The 21,587-nt window shown below is 50.2% G+C and overlaps 1 protein-coding gene across 1 annotated transcript in view; it reads left to right on the top strand.

Annotated features, from left to right (window-relative positions):
* The window catches only part of FMNL2 (formin like 2), a 164,522-nt gene that overhangs the window by 87,452 nt on the left and 55,483 nt on the right, over window positions 1-21,587 (top strand). Inside the window, exons 2-6 of the mRNA XM_075710676.1 lie at window positions 1,282-1,365; window positions 12,960-13,040; window positions 16,570-16,646; window positions 18,758-18,841; window positions 20,503-20,655. Of these exons, the coding sequence (XP_075566791.1) occupies window positions 1,282-1,365; window positions 12,960-13,040; window positions 16,570-16,646; window positions 18,758-18,841; window positions 20,503-20,655 (479 nt within the window). The remainder of the gene's footprint in view (window positions 1-1,281; window positions 1,366-12,959; window positions 13,041-16,569; window positions 16,647-18,757; window positions 18,842-20,502; window positions 20,656-21,587) is intronic.

Below are 21,587 nucleotides of genomic sequence, written 5' to 3'. Positions count from 1 at the left end.
TACACGTTGAAATTCTTTAATTATCACTCCATCTCATATGTAGTATATCCTGTGTGTGTGCTTGCATTCAGGTGTGGCTGCTGCGGTTGGGTTATCACGCTGGGTCTCGGTTGGACATTTCTAGGAGTCACTTAAATTTTGGTTTTATAACGTGCCATTCAGGGTAAGCAGATGGGGTTTGCTCCCATCCCAGCAGCAGTCCGGGATGGACTGCTAGAGGCTTGTGGTCCTGAAGGGTTAATCGGGGATAACTCGGCCGGTCTGGGAATGCTGCAGACTGAGAGGTGCCTGAGACCGAGAGGTGCTGGAGACCAAGAGGTGCTGGAGACCAAGAGGTGCTCAGCGGGTTTTTCATTCAGCCACTTCACCTTGCTGCGCGCAGCTGGGCTGGTAGGGAGGCTCTCCAGACTTGGTGTTTGCAAAGCTCTCGAGGAGTTCCCGGGTCCTCCGGGAGTGTAAGCGTGACAGTTACGCTGCGCATTTAGAGACACGGCTCTTCGGAAAACGGCCTTGGGAGCGAGTAGCCAGCCTGTGCCGCCCTACCCCACACAACTGCCCCGTGGAAAGATATCTCAGCTGACATCAAAGGAGCCAGCAAACGATAGGCATCTTCTAACTGCTGCCTCTCCCTGCCTCCTGACTCGGTACTGCAAGTTGTCATTCGCGGTCTCGGGATCGTTATCTTTGCGTGCGCGAGTAGCGCAGCATCACTGGGCAGCAGCAATCCTACCTCCAGGATCTGTATTATCCAGATAAGGTTGCAGGCGGTGACATTTAAAAACCTGAATAGCGTCCCGCTGTTGAAATAAAATGAAATGGCATTTCAAGATCTTCTTTGGAGAGAACTGGCCTTCTGCAGTCCCCAGCCCACGGCTGGAGTTTGCGTTTCCCTTGCAGCGTGCTTCAGCGGGGGCAGGCGAAGGGAAGAGGGGATGCGGTGCACTGCAGGGACGCGGGCCAGGCTGGAAGGTGGCTGCTGTGCTGCGGCAGCACGGGGAATCCCCGTCCTCTCCTCCGGATGGAGGTGGCTGGTCCTGAGCTCTCATTGCTCACCTCCTCCTGCGTCCCAGAGTGGCCCAGCACCGGTGCCTTGTGATTCACTGGCGCTTTTGGGGCCAAAGGTGACATTTAGAGGGAATGTTTCTGAATAACCCTGTCAACAGGAATTCACATAAACAATTAAAGCGACCGCAGCCACGTTGCCTTGGTTTGCTCATGTCTGACTCTGCCTGAGCCCGAGCCCTCTGTGATCCCTCACGTTTGCTTTCTCTGTCTCCGCAGAATGCGATGAACTTGCCGCCCGACAAAGCCCGGCTGCTGCGGCAGTACGACAACGAGAAGAAGTGGGAGCTCATCTGTGACCAGGTAAGGGTGGCCGGGAGGGCTTCTGGCAGACGTCCCGTTGAGAGCACAAACTGGGTTTCATCAGCAATGTCCCCAGGCTTAGAAAGGGACCTTGCAGAGGACAAGTATTTGAATCATAGAATCACAGAACGGTTTGGGTGGGCAGGGCCCTTCAGAGCCCACCCAGCCCAGCCCCTGCAGTGCCAGGGACAGCTTTAACCAGCCCAGGGTGCTCAGAGCCCCGTCCAGCCTGGCCTGGGATGGTGCCAGGGATGGGGCCTCCACCGCCTCTCTGGGCAACCTGGGCCAGCGCCTCACCACCCTCACTGTAAAACACTTCTTCCTTATGTCCAGTCTAAATCTATTCTTCTGTAGTTTAAACCCATCACCCCTTGTCCTGTCCCAACAGGCCTTGCTAAAAGCTTGCCCCCCCCTTCCTGCAGCCCCTCTCAGCACTGCCAGGCCGCACTCAGGCCTCCCCGCAGCCCCCTCCTCTCCAGGCTGAGCACCCCCAGCCCCCCCAGCCTGGCCCCACAGCAGAGGGGCTCCGGCCCTCGGGGCATTTCTGTGGCCCCCTCTGGCCCCGCTCCAGCAGCTCCGTGTCCTTTGAATGCATTCAAACACGCGTTTCTTTGGCCTTACGCACCTTTAGTGGTAACACGTCCTAGAAGCCTTGTAAGAATAATTCCCTTTTTTGCCACAGAGTGATATTTCTTTCCCCTCTGATGTTACCATTGCCCCTCTGCCTGTTTCCCCTGGGCGGTGAGCGCTGCTTATTTTGCCCGGCACAGCCTTGAAGAGGCTGACCTTCAGTCGCCTCTCGGCGAGTGCGTTGCGTCGGGTCTGTCTTGACCTGGGTGACGTGAACGAATGCTCTGGATCCGGCGAGTATTTGGCTTTCCACACCACGAGCCATTGTCGCAGTTGGCGGTAGCTGTCGCCTTCAGGGACAGGGGAATGTGTCCAGTTTTGGGCCCCTCACTACAAGAAGGACATTGGGGTGCTGGAGCGTGTCCAGAGAAGGGCAGCGGAGCTGGGGAAGGGTGTGGAGCACAGGGCTGGTGGGGAGCGGCTGAGGGAGCTGGGGGTGTTCAGCCTGGAGAAGAGGAGGCTGAGGGGAGACCTGATCGCTCTGCAGCTCCTGGCAGGAGGGGGCAGGGAGGGGGTGCTGGGCTCTGCTCCCAAGGAACAGCGATGGGACGAGAGGCAATGGGCTCAAGCTGCGCCAGGGGAGGGTTAGGTTGGATATTAGGAAAAATTTCTTTACGGAAAGAGTGGCCAAGCATTGGAACAGGCTGCCCAGAGAGGTGGGGGAGTCCCCATCCCTGGAGGGGTTCAAAAAACGGGCAGAGGTGGCACTGGGGGACATGGTTCAGTCTGGTCTACCCTTGATTGGTTTAGTGTGGACTTGGTAGTGTAGGTGAATGGTTGGACTGGATGACCTTAAAGGTCTTTTCCAACCTAAACGATTCTATGATTCTATTCTATGATTCTGTGAATGGTTGATGGGGCCTGAACTCTGCTTTGCCTCCAGAGGCTGAACAACCTCGGATTAAGCAGCAGCGTATGCTGAGGCATCTTTTGCATGCGAGCTCTGCTGTGGCGCGCAGGCTTGGCAGCAGTATAGAACAATTAACAGGTTGGCTTCTGCCATGACAAATGAACAGAAGCGGCGTTATTTAGGGAAAGTGCAGCATGCAAAGGTAGGGTGTGCGTTTGTGAGCCAGCAGCAAAATCAGGTTGTGCCATAAATTTCCGAAGTAATCGCTAATGTAAATAATTGATCCAGGACTGAGAAAGTAGGATGTTTCCTTGAAATGTAAACACAGCGGTACCAGGATGGGAGTTTGGCAGAAGGTATGGTCGTGCTGTGAAGTCAGGAACATTTTAATAAATGAGCCTCTGATAAGATCCAACTACCTTAAAGTAAAGCTGAATAAAGAATTACATGCTTTTTTCCATGAGTTTTCCGTGCAGAAAACCTGAAGCATTGAGCTATTTAAAGTTTCAATTTAGTGAGACACTGAACAAATGGCTTAATCTACTGTAAGTGATTTGTTTCATGGATGTTTGCTTAGAGCATGCACGCTCAGAGCATGCACATGGAAGCGTGAGCTTCGTGCTGGAGTCTGCCTGCTCTGTTTGCACCGAGTTGGCAGCGGGGCAGGCAGAAGCAGTAGGCTCACAGCCTCCATGTGCGAGCTCCCACCTCCGAGCGGATCCACCCTTTGCAACATGCAGCTGCTGCTGATTCACTCCCGAACTCTGCAGCGAGATAGGAGGGACGAGCAGATGGAAACGCAGTGAAGGAAATTTGCAATCTGGAGTAATCGCCTATCTTAATAGCTCCTTGCACAACACGGAGTCCACCCCCGGGTTGGGATGAGTCTGCTTCCCATGGCTTGCAGAGGGTAGGCAGGGAAGCAGCGCAGGACTGCTGTAACCAGCACTGCGGAGCCCGGCGCTGCGAGGGTCCCGACGGGACGGGAGGTGCCGGGGTGCCTCCCTTCCAGGCTCCGGCCGTCCGAGGGGAGATGCTTGGGCGATAAGGGGCTGCGTATTGGTGATCTGTCGCAGCTCCCCGGCTGCCCTGGCATCCCGGGTGGATGCTTGCCAGCCGCTGTGAATTAGAGCAGTGTGAAGCAGGTGTCTGTAAAAGCACCTTAATACACCATATGGCGTGTGAAATATTTATATCTGTCCACATAATTATGGCGTGTGGCTAAAAGTACTTCCAGGAATAGATTTTGTACAGAATATATGTTTTTAGTGGGGATGCAAATTTTGACAGCTATTCTCTGTTGGTATCGCCCATTACATAATTTTCACCCATTTTTGCTTAGTGAAGGACTGAGGATGTAAATTAATGTTGAGGAAATTAACTCCTACCCTCCTGTGCTGGTTTTCAACTTATGTCTGAAAGGAAAAAGGGTCCAAGGGTTGTTGTTAAATATTTTCTAAATAGTCTGTAAGGGAGATCCTGGACATTTGTCTGTGAAGTATTTTGAGAGTATTAGGGGAGAGAATTCGGCTCCCAGAAGGAACTCTCGCTTTTGCAGAAGTGAGATTAACGAAAGTGGGAAGCTGCTGGTCTCATGATGATGATGATGATGATGATGATGATGATGATGATAATCTGCTGTGAGTAGGATTGTGCCCATTCTCGTGAATCATTGTAAGGGTGGCTGGGCTGGTTGTGGGGGACTCATCCCGTGTGTTATTTTCTGTTCCTTTGTCTATAAACCTTACAAGTCATCTAAGCATTGCTGCTGCTGCCCTGAAAGCTTGCTCCCTACCTCTCTGGCTTAGCGTACAAGGAGGAGAAAAAGAGTAAACCCAGTATTCCTGTTGCCCATCCCGGAGAGGGCCAAGGGGTGGGTTGGCTGGGGGGTGAGCATTGGGAAGGATCCGGGCAGGGAGGAGGATGCAGATTCCCGGCATGGCGAGCCGGAATCTTTTGGTGTACTCCAGGCCTCTCCACCCCGCTGTGTGCCATGAGGTGTTATGGAGGGGGCATGGATGTTGAGGGCAGAGGCTGGGGACATCTTATAAAGTTCTTCGTTGCCCTCTAATGGCAAATTGTGGAAGGGGCATCACCATGTCCTCACCTGTGGAGACGCCGGAGGTGTGCGTGGGGAGTCATGGATTAAGAGACGGAAGGTGAAAGTCGTGCGATTTACATCCAAAACACCCTCATGGAGGTATTTGTAGAACTCTCTCCCTTTCCAGTGAAACTCCTCACGAAGGCAGGCGCCGGCTGTTTGGGCGGCTGGTGGCCAGCGTGGAGCTCGCCGGGGTGGCGGTGGGTTTCTCCAGCACCCTCCGGGTGGGGGTCCGGTGCCACCCCTCAGCTTTGCTTCCAGGGGGCTCAGGCCCCTCTGTGCCAGGGGTAGTTACACCAAAAACAAGGCTGCGTGCGGGGCATTGGCAGGGCACCATGTTCCGCTTTAGAGTTCATTTGTCACCAAGAAGTGTGCCGGTACGGGCCCCGTTGGGGACGCAGCCCCAGGTGAGTAGGTTGTGCCGCAGCAGACCCCGAATCCTCCAGCTCTCCTGGTGAAAGCCCGGCTCTGCTGAAGAGCGGGGTGGCATTCCCCTGGGGGAGGAGGGCAACCTGGGCTGGCTGCCTGGCAGAGCATCGTGGTGGATGCACAGAAATCTGGTGTTGCGAGATCAGGTTGTCAAAAATAGACAAGTGTTCAAGACGGCCTGGAGAAGGACAACATCTGAAACCACAGCGGGACCATCAGGCTCGCGTTCATTTACACTTAGGTTCAACAAGCGTTGACTGTAGTGGTTCAGTCCTTCTCTAAACGAGGCAGAAATGTTAATCCCTAAGCTCTCTGTTGTATCGCAGAAGAGGTCGGTGCACACCAGCGTGTACTACACACCCGCACGCCCTTCAAGCCCGGCTTGCTTCTGCGCCCCTTCCTCCTCTGCCACCGTTCCTCGAGCTCTGCGAAGGGAAGATGGCGTGCAGCCTTCCCAGCCTTCCCCTCCATCAACCAGCTCTGGGGAGACGCAGGTCCTTGATATTATTTTTATTTGTGGGTTTTTTTGTGAGATTGTGCGCTATGGATTGCTTGAGAGCGTAACCGCGCAGAGCTGCGGCGGTCCGTGTCTGCCATTTTAAAGTCCAGAGCAGCGGGGAGTGCTGACAAACACCTAGGGGTCCTTTGGTTCTTGGCAGTGTTAGGTTAATGGTTGGACTGGATGGTCTTAAAGGCCTTTTCCAACCTAAACGATTCTAGGATTCTATGGATTCGGGCTGGGAGCTGCTTTAAAGGCGTGCTGGGCCACGTCCAGGCTGCAGGCAGCGGTCTCGGGTGCATGGCCGGTGACGAAGGGGGTGGACGGTGACTGCTGGGTGGGACGGAGCGAGGATGGGGGTTTGGGGGGACGCTGTGCTCTTTGCTGTTTGTCGCAAATATCTCGGGTGGGCCCCAGACCTCTCCTCAGAAACGCGATGAAGGGGTGGTGATCGAAAAGTGGCACCTTGCCGTATGGTGCCATTAACCCTTTTGCAGCAGAAATCTGGATTTTTTTGGCAACATTCAACCGAGCATTTTCTGTATCTTTGCACATGCTCCAGTAGCCATTTACGGCTCTGTTTTGAGAGGCTCTGCATAAAAAAAATTTTTGTATAGCATTGAATCTCCCCTGTGGCGGGTAAAATACAAGCTAGAAAATCCAGTGTTTTATTGAACTCACGAGCAGTTGGATGGTAGAGACGCTCACGGCTTCATTTATCCGACTGGCTGGCCCAGTGAGAGGCGGCTCACTGAAGATCAGAGGGTGAGCGGTGAAGCCGTCGGCGGTACCAGCATGGGGCACGAGCGGTCCGAGGCTCAGCGGCGCAGGGCCGGGCAGGGTCGGCATCCCCGGCCGCCGAAGGAGCATCTGCAGCTCTTGCGCCTCTTGGCCGCGTCCCTTGCAGAAGCTCTGGTGACCTGGTTTTGCAGACAATTAATAGTGGTGGCAACAGATCCCTCTGCCCCTTAATTAGTGCAGAGATGCACGGCTCCTGTCATTCTGTTCCGTAAGAAGACGTATGAAGTGACACGCTGTGTTGGCGGGCCGGCTGGATTGCTGGGGCCGGGACCGAGCCGCCCTCCAGGTCTGCGTGGGACGGGGGACGGGTGCTGTGCACCACATTTACGCCGTGTTTGTGCCTCGGGAGTGAGAAGACACTGCTCTCCAGCCCTGCTTGCCCACCTCCTTTCACCAGCGTTCGCCGCCCACGTGCTTTACGTGCTCCTAGCAGTGCTGGCTGCCTGCCGGGGCTGCCCACAAGCCCGGGTACCCAGTCGGATGCGCTGTGTGTTTGCCTAACATATATCAACCCTAAGAATGAAACAAGTTAGCGAGAGTAATAATAATAATAACAATATATATCACTAATGCAGAAAATGTCCTGAGTGTTTTTGGAAGCACAAGATCTCTGGAAAAGCCACAATTTCCTGGTTACGGAATTAATATGTTTTCCAGATTTGGGCGAACAAGAGATGTGTCGAGTTCTCTGTAGGATCACATGGAAGATGAAATGCAGAAATACGGCAGTTTCTCTTTGCTGCTGCAGTAAAGCCCACCCAACCCCCTTTTTTTTTTGCTGTCCATCAGAAAAGAAAGTGCTAATTCTGGAGATTGCTGGTAAAGAAGCACAGGAGTGGTGTTGTGCTCCCCCATGCAAGCTTTTTCTCCAAATTCTCACCATGTATTACCCTAAAGGAAGGTGCTGGGGACCAGGTCATCTCACTGCTCTCTGGTCCGGTGCCGCTGGCTCCTTGCATGCGCTTCTCTGCGCTTGTCTGTCGTTCTGCCTTATAGCACCAATCCTCAGCAATTTTTCAAGTAAGAAAGGGCCTTTTATCCTTGGGAAATTAAATTAGTTTGCTTTCTAGGTGGCTGACAAAGGCAGGATTGAGTTATTGCTGGTCTGCACCTTTCTCCTTTCAGGGCTGTAGATAGTGTTGGTGCTTATGTGAGTCACGTAGTGGAGATAAAATGGGTTTAATCGGGATTTATTAACTTTGTTGTGTCTGAATGGCCCAGTCCTGGGGCGACCGGGAGGGGAAGCTGCCGTGTCCCAGTCGTGATGTCACCCACTGGCTTACGCTTTTTGCTCAGCAAAGTTTGGAGACTCAGATGGGGATTTTAAACTTCACCCGTGTGTGGTAAAAATCCCCAACCGCCTCGTTCAAATGGCGTTAAACCCCTTGCCGTAGAAATTCTTATTTCGAAAGCGGGTTTGGCCAGCGAGTGACTGCAAATTGCCAGAAGTGGAGAGGAGGAGCAGACAGGAAAAAGCAACAAGTCTTAACTCATTATTTACGGTATCTACGGCAAGCGGATCACGTGTGAGCAGCGGTGCCTCAGTCGTAGCCGGGAAGCGTGTTTTGTCTCCACGGGGAAGCAGATGCTCTTGAGAAGGACCAGAGGACCTTGAGAGGACCCTGGGCTGGCCAACCTGCGCAGTCGCTTACGGCATTCATGGCAGGCGAAATACCAGACGGCAGTCACGCTGATCCGACGAGCACCGTGCCTTCCCACCCCGTGTGAGCTCTGGCGGAGCATCCGTGTTTTGGGAGGACGATGGCTGCAAGCAGACGTTCGGGGTGTCCCGGAGGCGTCGGGGAGCCTCGGGCTGCCGTCGCTGCACAGCACCGAGCCCTGTGTCTTGCAGCTTGCGACATATCGACCTCTAATATAAAACAGTCAAAGCTGGATAAACCGAGACAGTAATCATAGCCAGGAAAGGGCAATTTTAAAGGCTAATCCCTCATGGCTTTCCAAAGCAGAAAAAACACTTTAAGGGGCTATAAAAATGTTTCCAGGACTAGATGTTTACCACAAGTCGTTCTTAGTCACTAGTTAGCGAAGAGCATTGCCGGTATCTGCTGTTCATAGATAATGTCTTTTCAAATCCTTCCACTCAAATAATCCACTATACAGTGATGAGCAGCATCTTTTGTAATGAAGTTGCTGTAGAGATTATTACATAAACACATAATTACAGCTAGGTTTTAAGAAAACAAACAAAAACGTATAGTATCTGCGTCACAGACTAGAATCACAGAACCATGGAATGCTTTGGGTGGGCAGGGCCCTTCAGAGCCCCCCCAGCCCAGCCCCTGCAGTGCCAGGGACAGCTTTAACCAGCCCAGGGTGCTCAGAGCCCCGTCCAGCCTGGCCTGGGATGGTGCCAGGGATGGGGCCTCCACTGCCTCTCTGGGCAACCTGGGCCAGCGCCTCACCACCCTCACTGTAAAACATTTCCTCCTTATAGCCAGTCTAAATCTATTCTTCTGTAGTTTAAACCCATCACCCCTCGTCCTGTCCCAGCAGGCCTTGCTAAAAGCTTGCCCCCCCCTTCCTGCAGCCCCTCTCAGCACTGCCAGGCCGCACTCAGGCCTCCCCGCAGCCCCCTCCTCTCCAGGCTGAGCACCCCCAGCCCCCCCAGCCTGGCCCCGCAGCAGAGGGGCTCCGGTCCTCGGGGCATTTCTGTGGCCCCCTCTGGCCCCGCTCCAGCAGCTCCGTGTCCCTGTGCTGAGGGCCCCGAGCTGGGCGCAGGGCTGCAGGGGGGTCTGCCCAGAGCGGGGCAGGGGGGCAGAATCCCCTCCCTCGCCCCGCTGGCCACGCTGCTGGGGATGCAGCCCAGGATGGGGTTGGCTTTCTGGGCTGCCAGCGCACATTGCCGGCTCACGTCCAGCTTTTCACCCCCAGCACCCCCAAGTCCTTCTCCGCAGGGCTGCTCTCCGTCCCTCCATCCCCCAGCCTGTGCTGATACCGGGGGTTGCCCCATCCCAGGTGCAGGACCTTGCCCTTGGCCTTGTTGAACCTCATGAGGGTCACACCGGCCCCCTCTCCAGCTTGGCCAGGTCCCTCTGGATGACATCTCGTCCTTCTGGAGCGTCAGCCGCACCGCTCAGCTCGGTGTCATTTGCAAACTTGCTGAGGGTGCCACGCATTTCATTTTGAACGCTCCAGATATTAAAACTGGCAGTTAGGAGAAGCTCCTGTCACTTCAGCAGATGATGGCTGATTCGTTAGTAAGAGAAATAAATCCCTAAGAGTAAAAGAGCTGCTCTGGAGGATTAGACTAAACACAGCAGAGCTGCATCGGCCTGAGAGAACCCCCCAAAAAAGGGAGGAATAAACACGAGAGCTAATGTGGGGCCTTGTTTGTCTGGGGCTGTGCCGTGCCTGCTGCTCGCTGGTGCTCGCACGTCGCCCACCGCTCTTGGGGAGCGGACCTTCGGCGTGGTGCTCCACCACCTCGCTCCATCGCTTGCAGATGCAAAGAAGAATATTTGGACGTGGTTATTAAGTGGGACAGCGAAAACACTTCTACCTTCGTGGGTTTTTTTTTCAGAGAAAGACGTGGTTATTCAAATGCTGTAACGTCTCTGGAGCTAATATAAAACTGGTGAGGGGGAAAATGAGAAGCGGTGGTGGTCTCCGAGGTCCAGATACCGCTATAACTCTTTACTAGTCCACAAGAGGCCAGATTCTCATTTACAGCAAAGTAGTTTTTTTGTCTGTCTGCCAGTGTGAAGAAGTTTTAAAGTAGGTTAATGGAGGGAAATTGCTTCTAACTAAACGTATGTTTGTGCCCGCTGTAAAGCCACAGTCCACAGTATCCTGAGGGGGCTGTAAGTCTGGAGGAGAAACTGGCCCAACAGTGTCCTGTAAAAAGTGCGTAAATTAAGCTAGCAATTAAGGTACTTTGAATACTGACATCTTAGTCTTTTAACTCATTTATTTTATGTGCTTTTTTAAATTTTTTTTTTTTTTTTAGGTTTTTTATTTCCTTTAAAGTCCCTGTCAACATCTGTGGGTGTTCCTGCTCCCGTTTTCCAGAGAGTTGGATGCTAGGGCTGACCATCGCACACCTCTCGGGATGTGGCAGATGATTTCTGCTTGCGCCGGAGGAGCTGTGCGATGGAGCCTCGGCACACCGCTTCCAAACCTGTCTGTAGCTCCATGCATCTGTCTCACGCGTCTGTCTTTCCCCCTACACCGGTAGCAGTTCCGATTAGCAACAGATTTAACTACAAGGGTGTCAAAGGGACTGTCCGACCCGTGCAGGACAGCTGGGATGAGACTGGCTCAACGCGTCCGTGCCCGTAGAGCTGGGGGGAAGCGGTGGCGGTGGGCACGGTGCTGGGGGAGGATGGAGCAGGACAGACACCCTCGGCGTCACTGTGGCCAGACAGGAGCTGGCAACAGAGCTTTGCATTTTCTTCAGAGAACCTTTTTTTAGATAAAAAGGAAATGCCAATTCCAGGACTGTGTTTGGCCTGTACGTGTGAAGGTGCATGGAAAAAAAAAATCCAGTTGTAAAAGAGGAAAGAAATGTCTGCTCTCTGTCCTACAGAGCTCTCGCCCAGGGCTGACGGACCACAGGGCAGACTTTCTGGATCATTTTTTCCTTCTGACCATGATGAATTACTTTTTTTACAGCAAGCAGCAAGATAATAACAGGAACAACTTTTGGTGTTCAGACAGTACGTTCTGGTAACTGGGCAGCAGTGTACTATTCATTATGAAATAACTTTCAGATAATGTAGTCAAAATTGCATCCTGACCTAATAAAGGGAGGTTTCAAATATCGGTTATAAAATGTGAAATTTCAGGAGGAAATTGTTATGAGATCTTTCCTCAAGGGAAAGGGCAGAATAGTTTAAAATTCTTCCAAGATACAAATAGTATCAGAACTTTTAGTAATGCTCTGAACAGGTTTGGACATAGCATACTCCTCACAGAACAACTCATGTTTCACAGCAGCTTTTGTAGGATAAATTTCAAGTTGGCCGTGCAACTGGTAAAAAAGCAAGCAAAAATCAAGCAACTCTCAGAATACCAACCTTACAGACCTTATATTTGTCATTAAAACCTTTAATTTGATTCCGAATGTGGTTGATTCTGGGTTGCAGATCAAGTGTCCCCCTGTAAGGTGAGGCGTTGGGAAGCCTTCGGTGAGAAGCGAGTCTCAAAAGCAGGTGGGAGTCTCATGGCACTGGACTAGCAGCAGTGGTGGGGAAGGGAAATCAGGCACGCTGCAGGCGTATGGCAGAAAGCGGGAAAGCAGGCGTGGGTAATGAGATGTTTTGCAGGGGTAAAGCCCACGATCGTGGACAACCTGCCTTTCCCCGTGTCCTGAGGTTGGTAAGAGTCCAGCCTTAGTGGGGAGGAGAGGCACGCGGTGGTTCCTGGGCTTTCCCGGTGGGACGGGGATGGGCTCCTGGTCCGTAATTTGCCTCTGGTGGTGTAACGGTGGTCTGGGTAGCATTTGCTGGCTTGCTTCCCACCATGCTGGACATCCCTCAGCTCTGCCCTCGTGTGACACAGGTGCTGATGGAAACCCTTGGAATTGCTGGGAGCTGTGGGTGGCCGGGATGAGCTCAGCCACCGACGTGCTCCCCGTGCAAGCGGTGCTGGCAGAAATAGCGCGGGGAGCTGACCCCGAGGCACGATGAACGCGTTGGTGCTCAAGCGTTGCGTTGATGTAGGAACCTGCAGTAAGGGTTGGGCTGGGACCAGGTGGGCCACTTACAAAGACAATCCAGTTTAATAACGTGGAGTTTATTGCTGACATGCTACTCTTGCATTCGTTTTTCTGGAGTCTGAACAATGAAATGATGTGACTTCTCCCATGAATAGACCATGCAGCATGTTTTTAGGCTTGTTCCAAATGACAGAAAAGGTGTCTCCGTTTTTGTGGTGATGGCTTTCAATCAAACACGGACAGGCATCCGCTCTTCCAAAGCTTCTCTTTTCTCTCAGTGCTCCTGCAACCCCGGTATTTCAGACGTGTGTGCTTGTACGTGTAACTAAAATTCAGAATTGTCATTGAGTATGTAAGGAGTGTTTTTATGCATCCTGTGTGAATATCAAATTTCAGAATATCAAGATACATGTAAATATATTTTATTTGCATGCATATTGTTTATGCATAGATTATATACTTACGATATAAGGTATGTGCATATAAAACTATATTATAAATGTGTACTGTTTAAGTATCTATATGTGTGCGTGCGTTTTATATATGTGGTAAGTAAATAGAGCAGATGTTATAAAATGGCTGATGTTTATTCTCATATCCTTTGCAGGAAAGATTTCAAGTGAAGAATCCTCCGCATACGTACATCCAGAAGTTGAAGGGCTATCTGGACCCGGCTGTAACCAGGAAGGTGAGGAGCGTCCTGTTTCCTCTCGCCCGTCCCTCGTTCCTCGGCGAGGATGGTCCCGGGGTCCGGGTTCCTTCCTGCCTTTGTGTAAAAGGCCCCGTAAAAGTCTCTGAGAAGAGTCTCGGAGATGGAACAAACTGCAGAGAGAAGCAAAGAGAAATTGGAAAGGCGCTGCAGTTTTTGCAGCTCAGAAAGGAGAACAGATGTTGCAAAGAAAAGGGCCGTCTGACATATGAAACAACTTGTTTTAATAACTTCAGCTTCAGTAAATAGTCTGACAAATTATCACTGAGCTGTACTCTGGGTCTGACTTTTCATGTGGGCAGTGCTGGTGGTGAATAAAACCTCTGTCGGGTGGCACTTTTCTCACCCGCGTGAAGGGGATGTTGAAGTTTGGAGTCCTTTTCTCGGGGCGTTTGCGTGACCGAAGTTCGGTACAGCTGGCACAGTTCACCTCTCACTTGCCGTCTCATCTGAGGTTTTGGGGCTGTGAAGTAAAGACGTAACCTGGGGTGTATTTATGTGGCAGAGCCTCATCCATCCTTCTGCATATTATTTTGTCCAAAATAGTTTGATAAACACTCACGAAAGACTCAGGCACTTCACTTGGCCTTTCACGTGAATGTCGTGCATCCCTGAACGTGGCTTCTGTACCGGGATGTGTTTGTGGCTGGTTCTGATTTTTCTGCACCGCTCTGATGGGCTTAGTAATAGCCTCCAGGATTTTAGAATAACAGTAAACCTCCATTCCATTTAGAGGACCATCGCTGAACCTTTGGTATTTAACCACTATGGATATCAGCTCATATCCTGTGTTGATAGCTATAATGGCCTTTAAAAAAAAAACAAACAAAAAACCAAAAAAAAGGCAGCGAGAGCATAGCAGATCCTGCCGTCGACTGGCTCTGCCTTGTCCTCAACAATCGCTGCTTTGTGTTTCCGTACAATTAGCTGAGGTTGGTGCCCTGCAGTAAAATACGTATCCTGACACCGGGCTTGCGGGCCGGGGCGGGCTCCAGCCACGGCGGAGGTGCACCTCCGTCCCTCCGAAAGGCGAGGGGCAAACACTGGGTACCCTGTGCTTCCAGCGCGCCGTCGCTCGCTCGTGTCTTCAAGGCTGCAGTAATGTCTTCTGACACTGCTTCTCTTGTTGGAGGCTCTAACGAGGAGTAGGAAGCCATTTAGTAGGAAACCTTTAAATTTGCCTGTAGCTGATTATAGGGTTTTTTAAAAAAAAAAAAAAAAAAAAAAATGGTGAACAGGGGTCTTTGTGTTTCTCTCCTGAAGGGTTTTTGAAATTCGTTCAGTGTTTGGCTTTGCTCTGTGGTTACTCCGTGGGCACACATTGAAGCCTTTCTTATCCTAATACCCCTCTAAGAGTCCCATGACAAACGACAAGACCGAAGGAGCCTAAAAATAACTCCGTTGAGTTCCTCTCTTTTGTTGCGTTACTCTCCACCACCAGCAGCCTTTCCTCAGCCTGGGCTGCGAGGCGGAAAGATTTACAAATGGGCTTCTGGACGGACGCGCGATGTTGTGGGGAGAGCTCGTGTTTCCAGGATTATTGCTGTAATTGAGGCGCTGTCAGCGTTTTTGCTGGTGATCCCCAGCGTGGCCAAGAGAAGGTGGCTCCAAACGCTGCTGCAAAATGCACGTTTCGCCTTGTAATTGGGGTCGTAATGGCTCTTCCCGGGAAAACAACTGCTTTTTCGTCTGGGCTGAATTTTGAAACGGGAAAATGAAAGTGTTGAAATTACACAGTTTTACAGAAATTGCGGTTTGCTGGCTCCTAGAGCCCGGTAAAGCTCAGAGCCGGTTCATTGCTCTCTGCCGTGGTTGCAGAGCAGCCTGGCCTCGCCGGGGGGGGGACGACGACGGGCCCACGTGGGAACGTGCTCCCTATTTCTGCCATGCCCTCCCACCCCTGTCTCCTGTCTGCCTCTTGCCACATCAATATTGTACCTTTACCTGTAGAGAGGTAAGGTTTTATATTGCTTGCAGTTACGTTGTGTAACCCCCCTCAGGAGAGAAGGCGCTGTGTTTTTGTACTCTGAGCTAATTAACTGAGGTCCAGAGACACCGTGTGTCTGATCTCAACTAGCTGTTGCAAAGCAAAAATTTGTAGTGCCTTGTGTCTACGAGGACTTTACAGTGAGGCTTCTATTTCGGTCTGCCAGTGGCTTTCCGAGCTGGGATTTAGTCTTACCTCAGGTAAGCCAGTGGTGCTGACTGGCCCGTGATAAAACCCTGGTGAAAAAGGCGGCTGATGATTTTCACAGAGGTCAGCGAGGCAAGGTACATCCTATCCTTTCATCATCTTCACCTCAATAAATGAACTCATGAGAATTAACTGCCAAGCGGTCCCCTTGATTTTATTGTGGGTTTGTTGCGGTGCACTGAAAACAACCCCTTTTTCCCCCTAGTATTCAGAGCATGGTCCTGCTTGCAGAAGCATCGCTTCCGTCCTAAGCATTTATAAGCCCTTTCCAAACACATCGCGTCTGTGTGTGTGGTAACTGAGGACCAAGCTGGTTGTTAAGTACTGCAATTCCCAGATGATTACCATTGTCCATCCGCTTCTGCTCTCTTTTAGCTTGTTCATGAATGAGAATTTACCAAAACAACTGCTCCAGAACGATTTATCCAGCCGTTTTAGCACATTTCCATGGGCAAGGAGCCCCAGGCTGGAGAGAAGACAACCGTCTTTCTCCAGCTGGGAGAGGAGGCAGCGGCGCTGCTCGCTCTGTCTGCACACCGAGGGCAGCCCTGCTGCAATTTGGTTTTGCAGAGGATGGAGAGGAGCTGCTTGACTCGACTCGGGACGAGTCGGCATGCATTTCGAGGTCTTCTGCCATGACCGATGCCTGCTTTGAGCCGTGGAGCAAAGTGGGGCTCTCGCTGCATCCCAGTGAGGTTTTCCCAGGTGGCCCCTTCTGCTCCCATACGGAGATGACACGAAACCTCATCTCCTTTCTGCTGCCTTGCTGCCCAGTGTTTTACTTCTGATGTTTTATGGCCTTTTCCCAGCGTCTAATTTTGCAGATACAATTTAGCGTGCACAAATAATTAAAGCATGCAGATGGCAGCACATGGGTATTTCATTATTGGCTTGCACCCAAGGATTTGGTAATTATATAGAAATCATGACAGGCTTTTTGGTGTGGGTGTGAAGTCTCGAAAGTGAGATTAAAGCACCAGGCTGAAAATGAAGCCCAGACACCGTAGTTCTCAATGGAGAGTTTGATACTAAAACGAAGCTTGTGCTGTAAAGAAATGTTTATTTATCTACAGGCTATTTATCTACATTTTCTTAATCTTGGAAACTCAAAAATGTGCATGGGAGCAGAAGTTATTTTTCTGAGTATGTTTTTGTTGACTGCCGAATTATTGTTGTTGCATTCCTCAGGATTTGGAGGGCTTCTCAGTTTACCTTAATGTTTTATTTATTCATTCTGCACTGCGTGAGATGCTGGTGTTTTTAATAGCATCACATGAGTCTAATTGTTATTTTTGCCTGCTCACTCAATTACAGAAATTCAGAAGACGAGTCCAAGAGTCTACTCAAGTACTCCGAGAACTGGAAATTTCTTTAAGAACAAATCACATCGGGTAAGAATTTTTTATGTCCTCTGGTCTAAGATTTTCTTTTACATCTACTGATGGATGCCTTTGAGTAAACATCTCTTTGCATGTCAAGCAGTGATACCACTTGAGGGATCGTTAAAGCCTGAAGGGCTCGGTTGAGGGATAGCTGGGCATCTCAGGAGAATAATTCAGCTCTAATCCTTTCATGATAGGGTTCATCCACATCCCTGTGAAGGCTGCGAAAAGATTGCACTCAACTTCTGCCCACCCTAAGTCAGTCAGAGCAGCAGTGAGCATGATTGTGTCTAGAATAGTAATAGTACTGCAGCTATAAATATATATATATAAAACCCCCATGCTGTTTTATAGCTTTAACATGATGCAGTTCATGAAGCCTGGCTGTGAGTAATATTCCCAGTATTTTGCTTCCACAAAGCACAAAATTCCTCTCTAATAGCTAAAGAATCGCGGAGGCTTCAGTTTTCTATCGAACATGCCGTTCCCATCCGCATTTTCACTGGTCTCACCTCTCTGTTTGGGGCTCAGCACCAGAAGCTGGTTAGCACTGGTACATCAGCCAGGAAGGTTTCTTCAGCATTTTGCTTCGTGATCACACACTGTGTCCAGCTCAATTACATCGATTTTACAGGATGCTGCTCTTATTTTGTGGAAACAAGGGCATTTTAAACTGGGAGGAATAGCCATTCTCTCTCTGTGGGAGCCGGCTCCCCAGTGTGGCGTGCACGGATGGCATGCGTGGCAGCGGGGGACCCTCCCGCAAGCTGCACCGTCGCAAATATTTCCAACAAACTTCTCCCACACCCCTGCTCTGCCTCCTGCTGTGCTTTCCCTTATTTCCCAACACAAAAGATTCCCCACCAGAGACTTAGGGCATCCAAAGTATGACACTCTGCAGATCTGTGACGGCTCATGGGTGCGCGGAAGGAACCGTGATGGTGCACCAGATAAATAAAGGAGGCTGACGAGACCGATGTTGATTGATTTGGTTCACTCGGCTGAAAGATGTGTTTCAAAATACGTTTTATAAAAATGCCAGGTTGTTTATTTTAGCAGGTAAACAGCGGAAGATTTAAAGCCTTGAAGAGTAGAATAACTCAGGGGTGATGAATTCCCACTCTGCTGAGAGCAGGGGATCCATAAGCTGCGAGGCCCCGGAGGCAGAGCGAGCCCGGAGCCCCGCTTCCCTCCCTGGCTCCCGACTCGTTCCAGTGGCACCTGACCCAGCCCTGGCTGGCGTTCAGAGGATTGCTGAGCTGGGGCTGTGCTGAGGCTCCTAGCTCGCCTGGGTTTGCCCCCCAGATGTATGGATTTTCGAACTCTACTTGGCGTTTTAGGGTTTTTGAAAGCTTTGGAAGAAAACAGGCTTTTCTGAATTGAAGATTAATTTGCATAAGTCTCAGGGACCAAAACTCACAGTAATAGGTTAACATCTTTTTAAAAGAGAAGGCAAAATTACTGTTAAACGTACGTCCAGGATGTCAGATCTCCCCCTTGGTGCTATTACTCTTTTGCCGGTGTGCTGTCCCTATGCTTTTGAAATACTGCTGGAGATCGGGATGTGGGAAAAAATAAACCAGGTCCCTGCGACTCCTGCGTTAGAAGGCGGCTGTAACCATGGCTCGGCGGTTTGCGCAGCGGCGTGTGCCAGGGAGGAGAGGAGCCTGGGTTCGGAGCGAAGCCGGGCGGCCGCCGGGCTCCCCAGCGCGCCTGTGGCCCTCTTGCAGCAGCACCGCTACGGTGGGAAAGGCACTTGCCAGCTCCGGAGCTCGGTACTTAGAAGAGCAAATGTCTAGTTTCTGGGCAGCGCAGAGTGTGCGTAGGGGGTTTTATGCTTTTTTTTTTTTTTTTTTTTTGGTGGAATGTGTTTCCCATCGTAGCGCTGCAAAAAAGCTCGTTTCAGTACATTTGTAGAGTCCTCTAAAGGACTGTTTTAAAGTCCTCTAAATAATAAAGGGCGTTTTTAAAAAGTCCTCTTTTCCTGAGTGAGAAAGCAAAGTTTTGCTCAGCAGCGCTGCCCTTCCTGCGATGGATCTGTCTCTAGTTTATCTGACAAGAATTCCAGTAACTGCACAAAGCCCATGAAACGCTCTGATGTCTAATGATTTTTCCAACAGATGGGTCAGGGAGTTCCTGAATGAAGAAAACAAAGGCCTGGATGTTCTGGTGGAGTACTTGTCGTTTGCACAGTACGCAGTCACGTAAGTAAGACATGCCTGGTACCCTCTGGGCTCGCAAGGCAAAGCAAGACTCCGGCCATCTCTACAGAGCAAGAGAGGGAAACGCCGGGGCGGATGCGCAGCTTTTCCAGCAGAGCTTTCCTGCCGGCAGCTTGGTGTAATACTATGTGTGTACCTTAGAGCGGAGACAATGGTAACGTTAATCCAAAACCATTGGATCATAACGTGTTGCAGAGGGAAAAAAGCCTAAGTTTAAGCCTTGAGATTATTTATCTCTAACTGTACTGACATATTTTTTAGCTTTGGCCTCTGAGCATCTTAGGGGTACGGCGCAAACCCATTCAACAAACGTGTGGAAGCGCGCAGGCTTCCTTAGAAATAGGTTTGCAACTAGTGACCGACCCCAAGGAATTACAGTGCTGCCTGCCTTGTTCAAAGCGACATCCACACACAAACCGCTCCTCGCAAGGCTCACGGCGAGCAAAGTTGTCGGCATTGTGTGCCGTGGCTGCGCTGCCAGGCAAGGGTAGGAATTTCAAGGTGATTTTGCAAGTCAGGAAGGCTACGAAACAAGCTCTTGCAGTTCCGTCATCTGGTTAGCTGGGAGTCAGATTTAGTCATTTAGGTAATAAAGCATTAAATGTACTCTATAAAAACAATTGGGAAAAAAATCAGCTTTCCTTAGTCGTTACATGACACAATTTGAAATAGATGTTCAGCTGAGGATCTTGTTTTGTATATCCACAGGCTTTCACTTCAGGATATTGTAGCAGTAGATTCATGTATAAAATTGTGTGAAAAGAAGCGGTAGGTTAAAGATACTGTTGTAGTTAGGAACTCGAGCTGAGTAGAGTTGATATTTTACTTTTAGAAAAGATGCCACCAGACGTATATATACCATCGCACAGAAAAGAGATTTTTTGGTGGGCTTGCAATAAAATTAATGAAGGAAAATTACACGTTTTAAAATGTTACTAACACTGGAAAAAACTGTGCACAGCAAAAAGAAGTGTTTGTATAAAGACTTTCTTCCTAAAATTCTACAAATGTATGCAAGTTAGCTTGCTGGGTTTTTCCTCTCTCTAACGTGGTAAACATGAGTAATAACCTCAAAAGCTGTAAGGGGAACAAGCAATTTTTGCTTGAAATAGCAGTACAATGGGCAACGAGTCAGAAATCAAAGAAAATCTGTAATGATTATGGTAATGTGTTACATATGCTGGGAGATTCATGAGGGCCAGCAAGCCAGTGTAAATGCTCGGTCACATGTTGGTGGAGGAAGCTGAATTAGTACTTGCACAGTGTATTGATTTATTGGAATGAAACGGAGACAGCTTTAAGCATTCTCCCTCTTTCCTTCAGGGCAGGGCTAATCATGGGCAAAGCAGCCGATGTTGTATTTATTTTACACTGCAGTAGAATTATACGTAGCTGTTTGATCCTTGTGAAATTGTACGCCCGCGTGCTTAGCTGCTCCCTTTGTCGAGGTCCGGATTTGCTGCACTATGCATTTGAAGCTCGCACCGAATTGCAGCCGAAGGGAAGTTAGCCTGCGTTGCTTTCTTCCTTTCTTTTTGTAATCTTTTGGGACCTACTAAAATCTGCAGATGTGGAAGAGGAAGAAAAATGCGACGTGCATCTTTTCTGTCTAACCCGGCGCTGGAATTTCTGTTTCCTTCCAGGTTTGACTTCGAAAGTTTGGAGAACAATGTGGAAAACTCGATGGACAAGTCCAAACCTTGGAGCCGATCTATTGAGGACCTGCACAGAGGCAGTAATTTACCCTCGCCAGTTGGCAACAGCATCTCCCGCTCTGGCAGACACTCAACTTTACGGTAAGGAGTTAAATCAGACGGTGGGGTGACCTGCAAACAGCGAGCCCCCGAGTGAGAAGAGGCAGTGTGGTTTTCCAATTAGAGTATTTTTCATCTTCCCTCTTCTCGCAATATAGGCTTGACATACATAGGAAACATGTCATTGTACTGACGGTTTTGAGGTGGAAAGAGGTGCTGTGCTAGTAACATGGGGCAGCATTACACAGAGACAAGAATAACTCTGCCTCCCTTTCCAACGGCAGAACGATCTAAGGATGCACGATACGTTTCCATCAGGTGCGATGTGGCTTGCACAGAGGAAGCAATTCCACTTCTCCAAAGCGTGCCTCAAGATTTCCATGGACGCAGCCAGTCTGGGGCTCCGATCTGGTGTCTTGTCCAAAAAAGTCTCTTCTAGCAGCACATTCCTTCCATGCTGCTATGAACAAGAGGGTTTTTTTGGTTTTTTTTTTAAGGCCACTTCCATCCTTCAAACCTGCTGTAAATGCTAGCACCACCCCAGGCTTTACTATGAAGTCTCGCTTTCCGAATACTGGGGTTTTTTTAGTTTGTGGAAAAGGCAGGATCACTTCCCAGGACTGACCGGCAGTCAGCTCTGTTACATTCCCTCAAAGCTTCGCTATTATAAAACACACTAGCCATCGCCTTTAGGCTGGCAGCACTGTCACCTAGGGGCGTGGCTCAGAGTGCTGAATGGCATTTACTCACACGCTTTTTCACTTTTTTTTGGCTTTTGAGGAGTTTTGTTACATAGTGCTGTGAGCACGAAGGAGTCCAAAAAAGAGGGAGCCAGCGAGGACTTGCAGCTTTTCCCTGCACCTTCCAGCTGAGGTTCCGTCTTGGTTTGTCAGTCGGTGGCAATGTTGGCTCTGTAGTTGGTGTTAAGCGCGTGCCTTCCACCTGCAGCCTGCGTGGCAGCGGCTGCGGTACCT

Source organism: Pelecanus crispus, chromosome 5, assembly GCF_030463565.1.
Source record: "Pelecanus crispus isolate bPelCri1 chromosome 5, bPelCri1.pri, whole genome shotgun sequence".
Taxonomy (NCBI): Eukaryota; Metazoa; Chordata; class Aves; order Pelecaniformes; family Pelecanidae; genus Pelecanus; species Pelecanus crispus.
Note: the sequence above shows the minus strand (reverse complement) of the source record. Positions and strands in the feature narration are given on the sequence as shown.